A 7,101-nucleotide genomic window follows, 5' to 3' on the forward strand; every position below is an offset into this window, starting at 1 on the left:
AACAGACTTTTTTTCTCCCTTGGCTTTAGTTTTATTTACTTCCTATTTATGTTAACAGTTTCAGGAAGATACCCAGCATGCATGGACTCCAGGAACACGCTGTCTCCATAACTCTTGTTCCTTCAGAATTACAGTAAGTAGTCCCGCTAACCGAAGAAATCATTAGCCTTTAAACCTTGAGGATAGTGATGATGCCGTGTGTCTACTCTTCCTTAAAATTAAGAAAATTAAAACCTTAGAATTCCAGCTCAAACCCAGCCAGTGGACAACCTGCTTGAAAATGACTACACAACCATATCTAAGGGTGAGAAATAATTTATGACAAATAAAGCTCATGAAAAATTCTAATTTCATTCATGTTGCTACAAGTACACCTTCATGCTTTAAAAAAAATGTGGGCTGGTAACATTTTTCTACCTTACTTATAGCATAGAGTTAAATGTGGGCTCTTACCTCTCCTCCGGTGCATGGAAAAGGATTGGAGTATCTCGAAGTGCAAATAGCTCCCTTCTTGATGACATCATCTTCCAGGCCAAACGTAGCTGAGCAGTTAGTTGCAAAGTACTTGTAAGGCTTCCATGTCTTCCCAAAGTCCTGGGACCGGTCCAGCACCATGGCTGCTGGCCTGGGGGACTTGAACACCATAATTAGATGAGTGAAGTAGAATTCAGCTTCCAGGTCTAACTGGATCTTTTCTCTGTGCACATCCTCAGCAGACTGCCACCACGTGCGAGGAAACCTGAAGGATGAGTCCGCCATGGCGGCAGGCAAGTGAGCCAGGTGAGGCTGGGCAGCATGGCATTTGTCACATTTGGGCTGCCGACAAGTCAGATCAGCGTTCTCACTATAGGAGCAGTACAGGTCGGTGGCGTTCTGACCACAGGTGGTGTCTGCCCAGAGTTTTCTCCCTAAAGCCAAGTTTCCCATCCGAGGGTTGCAGGCTTTTTCACAGCGGGAACTCACTCCAACTACTCCACTCAGTCCTGGGAAAGGGAAAGCCTATGTTATTCAAGACAAACCCATCTGGAAAGCTCTTCTGTCTTCAACAGTCAAGTTATCCCCAAAGAGCTTAAGACTTTCACTAAAGAGGCCGTTCTATCAAATTTGAGCACGAATACTGTTCTGCATTTATAGTGCATCTGTCTATACCAGTGTGTGAGCATGCATGTGTGTGTGTGCATGCATTTCATGTCCAGATACACAATTCACATAAAGGGAGAGAAATCACTTCAGATAAAGGGTGAGAGGAAGGAAAATGGAAACACTGGGGGAGAGATAATGGGCCCAAAGCTTTTAAGTACTTTGCTTTCTAAACATTCCCTGTATTTGAAATATACGCGTTTGTTTTGAAGTCATGACTTAAATAATCCCCAAAAACAATGATGTTTTTAAGATCACCCAATTTAGTCTTTCAAATATAATTTGAGTCCTTAGCATTATCTAAAGTGCTTATTAGAATGCATCAAGGAGGAAATGTTTTATTCTATTATATTTTTAATCCGAAAATGTGAAGGGACACATTCCCTAGGAAAAGCAATACGAGATATTTTTTTTTAAATTTTTATTTATTTATTGAGAGAGAGAGCATGAGAGAGAGGAGGGTCAGAGAGAGAAGCAGACCCCCTGCTGAGCAGGGAGCCGGATGTGGGACTCGATCCTGGGACCCCAGGATCATGACCTGAGCCGAAGGCAGTCGCTTAACCAACTGAGCCACCCAGGCGCCCATCAATACGAGATATTTAATCAATATACAGTGGGATCTCACTTAGGGAGGCAAAACTAGAGACCGCTGGAACTCACAGGCATAATATCTATTTTTAATATTGAGTAAATATAACTAAGAAAAAAACTTTCTAAACTGCCAAATGGCAGAAAAGCTTATTTGACATGCTCTCTGCCTCTTGAGTGCTTCTACCTATGACAGATTATATAGTAGTTGCCTGTTTGCTTAACAGGAGAATGTTTACAGTCTGGCAGCCACTAAGAGCACCTTTAAACATTATCAGTGAACTAAAACACCTTCTTAAAGAAACATGTGCTTCCACCCAAACAAAGGTCCAACAGACTTTAAGGTTTCAAAATTACTTAAAATGATAAACATTATCCACTTATTAACATCCTGACTAGGTATTTTAATCCTTTAATTTGGGTCTGTCATGTTAATTATGAATACCTTAAGCAAAATCATCTATTGTAAAAGTTAAAACAGAGAAAGAAAGAAGGAAAAGGAAGTCAAACCCCAAATTCTGGCTAATTGAACGTTTCTGCTTCTTAAGGGAGAGCACCTCTGAACTGTTATCACTGTGCTATTGGAGAAGCCAAATGACAGCTTAGACTAGAACAGAGACATTTCACATGCTGACTGACAATCACCAGCCCCACATAGCCTCTGCAACCAAGAGAAAGGGCTTCCTTAGGCATATATTTTTTTTAAATGTCAATTTCAGATGTGCATTATGCCTGGACTCTTGTTTGCCACTGTTCTGATTAACTGGAGCAACAGTTGCTTGTGGCCAGGATCACCCAAACACACAATGGGCTATGACTCACCTGCAAAGCATTTCGGGGAAAATCATATACTGCCCGTACAAGTATTTTTGACTTGAAACACTTGCCTTGTGATATTTATTTACAACCTCTTGATTGCTTGCTTGCCTGTTTTTGCCATAACATGGTTTGAAAAGGGAAAGGTTTAATAAAGTTCACTCTGTGGTTGGGGGAGCATGCATAAATGCAGGCAGGGGTGCATCCCTAAGAAGAATTAAGGTAAAATCTTAGACCTCTAATGGCTCCTTGGGGAAAGTACTGAATCATTTTAAATGCCTCCGAAGTAATAAGTACAGAAAAGATTGTGGAACCAGATAAATAATTGGTGGGCAAAATACTTGGGAGATCCCTAAAGAAGTAACTATCCAAGTATAGGAAGGATGTTCCTGAGCCTGCCTGGTTTGGGGTGAAGATTCTAAAACTTTGCTTTACTGTGTGCCAGCGTCCCTGAGGGCAGAGTGGAAGAAGCCGAAGGGAAGGTACGGTGCGCCAATGCTCTCTGTCCACCAGTCCGTCCCTCCAGCCCACACTCCCCTTTCTAGAGCAAACGAGAAACGTTTGAGAGATTGGATGGCTGAAGAGTCCCTCACTTTCTTTCCCCTTCACACCCTGAGCTGCACTTACACCTAACTGGAAACCAGGTGACCCGCAAGGGGGAGGGAGAGGAACAGAAGGGGGGCTCCCGAATTTAGAAACGGCGCGCTAGGAACGGGTGGCCAAGGACAGCCCAGGAAAGCCGGGCTGGGAGTAGGAGGGAGAGAGCCTCTGACGACGCCTCTGCCGGTCGTCCAGTTACCGAGACAGGGAGCAGACCCGCCTCCGACCTCCCACGGAGCCTCAGCCAGGGTACCAATTCCCTAGGGGCGGCCAGCCAGCTCGTGCAACCCAGGGTGATCACCTATCGTCCCAGCCCGGGGTCTCACTGCATTCCAGCCACTGCCGCGGTGAAAGGGCACACACCCCGCCCAGGTGTCCCTACCTGGTTCCTTCGTGCCCAGTATGAGGTCGGGGACTAGGGCGATCGCTCTCCACGAGAGAGCAGCCGCGGCCCACGCGCGCCCAGGGTCGCTGGGCCATCCCTCCCCATCATTCCTCAGGCCATGAAGTGCCGGGGGATGGCGAGCTTGGTCCTTTGTTCCCTCACAAAGTGGAAAGGCAGTTTTTTACAAGCCCAAACCGAGAAAGAAACCAAGGTCGTGGTATCTCCGGCAGGACGCACCCCGGATATCGGGTTATCCAAGGGCATGTGTATCGCAGTTGCAAAAAAATCAATAGTATTTTAAACGGCAGAGACCCGGGGGAAAGAGGCGGAACATGGCCACTCATTTCATCCTCGGGAGCTGAGCTTGGCGCTCCCAGCCCGCTCTCCCCTGCACCCCCGAGTCCCGAGGTGGGGAACAGAAAGCGCGAGGGAAAGGGGGTGGGGGCCCAGCAGCGTCACCACCCACCTGCGGCCACCGCCGAGCAGCCCCATAGCAGCAGCAGCCGCGCGCAGCTCCCCATGGCCGGGACGAGCCGGGAGGACCCGGGCCGGGCGGGTGCGCGAGGGAGCTGAGCCCTCTCGGTTGTGGGATGAAGCGCCAAACAGTCCTCAGGAAGAACTGGGGCTCTTTATTTCTTCCCCCTCCTGGGGCGCCAGGCTCGGTCAGTGGGCGCCGGCTGCCGGGAGCCGCGGGCCGGGGCCGCGCCGGGCGGTGGGGTGACCCTCGCGCACCGGCCTGGAGGGGCCCGGGCACCTCGGGGGCGACGGGAGCCCCCGGACCATAGCCGGCCTGGCCGCGCAGCCCCTGCGGAGCGGTCCCGCGGGCTCCTCCGCCGCTAGCCCCGGGCTCGGCGCCCGCAGCAGCCGCTGAACTTTGCGAGACCTTTCACTTCCCGGCCGCCGCCGCCGCCGCTGCCTCCTGGGCGTCCTCCTCCGCTTTTACCACCTCCTCTCGCAGCCGCGTCTCGGTCCCGTCCTTCTCCATGGGCAGTTCCATGGGATGCATTTTTATTGCACCGACACCGCGGCGCTCCGGTGCCAGCCCTCCTCCCCTTGCACCTCCACCCCTTCCTCCTGCCCGCCCCCCGCGCTCGCTTGACAGCCGGGGCGGTGCAGCCTGCGCAGCCGGGTAGCCGCCGCCGCCGCCGCCGCCGCCACCGCCGCCGCGCCCGGGGAGGGGTCTCCTGGCCCCACGGGCCGCCCCCGAAGCCTCGCTACCAGCTCGTTCCGCCCGCCTTAGCGCCCGCGGGTACGGGTCACGTCGGCCCCCAGCTTCCCTCGTGCCCCTCCCGGCGCTTGCCCTGCGTCTCCCTGCGTGACCCCCCTGGTGCCCTCCAGCACCCACAGGCCTCTTCTGGGAAGCAGTCTCCCACCTTCTCCCGGAACATTCCAGAGAGCAGTTGACTCCCTCTTGATCAGGTCAGGGCATGCCAAGGGGCTTAAAAAACCGCGAAACAGGCTAGCGCCTACTTCCCACATCCCCCAGCAAAACAAACCCTCCCCTCCACTCCCCATCTCCGCCACCCCTTCTCCCGGAGTCTCACGGTCCAGGAAAGGAACCCCCCAGCACAGCTCCGGGTCGTGGGCTTTGGAAAGCGCACGAACTGCTAAGTGGCCTTCGCGGCTTCTCCGCTGCTTTGGTGGGGGGAGGGGTGCGGGGGAGGGCATCCGGGCTAAACAATCAATGCTTACTTTATCCGAGGTGTATCCATTTTGATGTAAAAGCTCTTCCCTAATTCAAACTCAAGGTGCTAAAAGGAAAGGGTCACAGGATTGGCTAATGGGCAGTGTAAAACATCCTTGTCTAGAGGCAGGGGCATGACAAAGAGAATTTGGTCTTTCCAAGCACTCTCACTCCATATAGAATGTGTTGTGCTATGAAACAAAAATGTTGTGAAGTATGTTACGGGGGGCAATTTAATAGCAACCAGAAGCAGCTAATTGTGGATAGGATTGCTCAGGACTTCTGCTTATGGAAGATTAAATAGCACTTGAGTCTGGGACATCTGCAAGTTCCATGAAAATATAATTCTAAGCACACATCCAGGAGCATAGGCAAAAGTTAAGTAGAAGGTTGCATTGCCATGTTCATTTTGTGCCTTTGAATATTTCCCAGAAAATTAACTACATTACAGATACCATTCAGTTGTGTGTTACTGATGATGGCAATTCAGAGTTTAGGGTCTCAAGTACACATTTTTCATGACTCACCTGGGGATATATAAGAAGTTTGTATCTCCCAAGAAGAACTGGGATGAAGTCCGCTTCATCCATTTGGGAGATATTAAAATTATTCCTCTGGCCAATACTGAGGAGTGGCAAAAGGTACAGGACAGCAGTTTTTATAACACTTTAGGAAATAAACCCTTTGAGTTTTCAAATATTGGCAGTGTTGGGGTTTTCTTCATATCTTATGGATATGCTCCCATCGAGTCACTGAAACACCTCTCCAAATTATTCTTTTTACCAAATAAATGATAGGAAATTATAATAGCCAAAGGCTCATGGCACCGATATTAACCTAATGGCTAAAGCAAATTAAAGAAAGAGCACATTTATTATTAACCTCTGAGTCTGCTGTATTGAGGAAGAACTATTCCATTTCTCATTACAGATTTCAGAAACATTTACCATCCGTGCCAATCCTGCCTGGATAAGATACTTCCTTGATTGCTCTATAACTGGTTGTTTCTTTAACAAGACATTAAGTTCCTTAATGGCAAAGTAGTCTTTCATACTTAGTTTATATAAAACATTATTATGTTTTTCTTTTTTTTTTAAGATTTTATTTATTTATTTGACAGAAAGAGAGAGAGAGAACACAACCTGGGGAAGCAGCAGGCAGAGGGAGAGGGAGAAGCAGGTTCCCCACTGAGCAGGGAGCCCGACACGGGCGGGGCTCCATCCCAGGGCCCTGGGATCATGACCTGAGCCGAAGGCAGCCGCTTTAACCGACTCAATATAAGATGTTTATCTTATATTCTTCATTATTCTTAACTGAGAGCATCTGCTAGCTATATAATAAGTTTTCATTAAATATTTTTGCGTTATGTTTAAACTATTGCTATATATAAGTACAAGATTAAGAAGAAAACCAATAAAATCAGAATAATTCCCCATATTCTAAAGGAATCTGTACATTTACACCAATACTTTCCATATGAAGCAGCTCAGGAGAGAAAAGTAGTTAGCATTCTAATCAATTTCATTTGGTTATATAGTCTAGTTATAAATTCTATTTCCATTCTGAAGAAGCTGTCCGGGGGAAGTTTATCTACATAAGGAAAATCTTGCTCAGTGATGAGTATATCACTGCCTGTGATTATTTTGGAAAAATTCAGTAATGGATTCAGAATTTTCTTTTTCAATTTTATGAATTAGTAGGAAGCTTAGCAAACTTATGGAATTTCAATAACAAGTTTCCAGAAGCCACATACTTGACAAATTAAATCTAGAATACCCCCAAGAACTTGGAAGAAAGCTAAAAGGACCTTTAAGAACTAAAATAGATGGCAAAAAGTCCATGTACCAAAGACCTTATTCATGGGAGAGCTCTTCAGACGTTCATTTAA

The 7,101-nt window shown here is 48.0% G+C and overlaps 1 protein-coding gene across 4 annotated transcripts in view; it reads right to left on the reverse strand.

Annotated features, from left to right (window-relative positions):
- NTN4 (netrin 4) overlaps nt 1–4,616 on the reverse strand; it is a 116,381-nt gene extending 111,765 nt beyond the window's left edge. For 2 of the 4 annotated variants that reach the window (XM_032416441.1, XM_032416440.1), the window contains exons 1-2: nt 3,996–4,615; nt 454–983 (exon numbers count right to left, since the gene is read on the reverse strand). In XM_032416441.1, the coding sequence (XP_032272332.1) occupies nt 454–983; nt 3,996–4,050 (585 nt within the window). In that variant the 5' untranslated portion in view covers nt 4,051–4,615. Of the gene's footprint in view, nt 1–453; nt 984–3,526; nt 3,930–3,995 lie in introns of those variants that run through there. The other 2 variants (XM_032416443.1, XM_032416442.1) reach the window with 2 other exon arrangements.
- Nucleotides 4,617–7,101: the final 2,485 nt, after the last annotated feature.

This window comes from Phoca vitulina, unplaced genomic scaffold (genome assembly GCF_004348235.1).
Source record: "Phoca vitulina isolate PV1807 unplaced genomic scaffold, GSC_HSeal_1.0 scaffold19, whole genome shotgun sequence".
NCBI classification, from domain to species: Eukaryota; Metazoa; Chordata; class Mammalia; order Carnivora; family Phocidae; genus Phoca; species Phoca vitulina.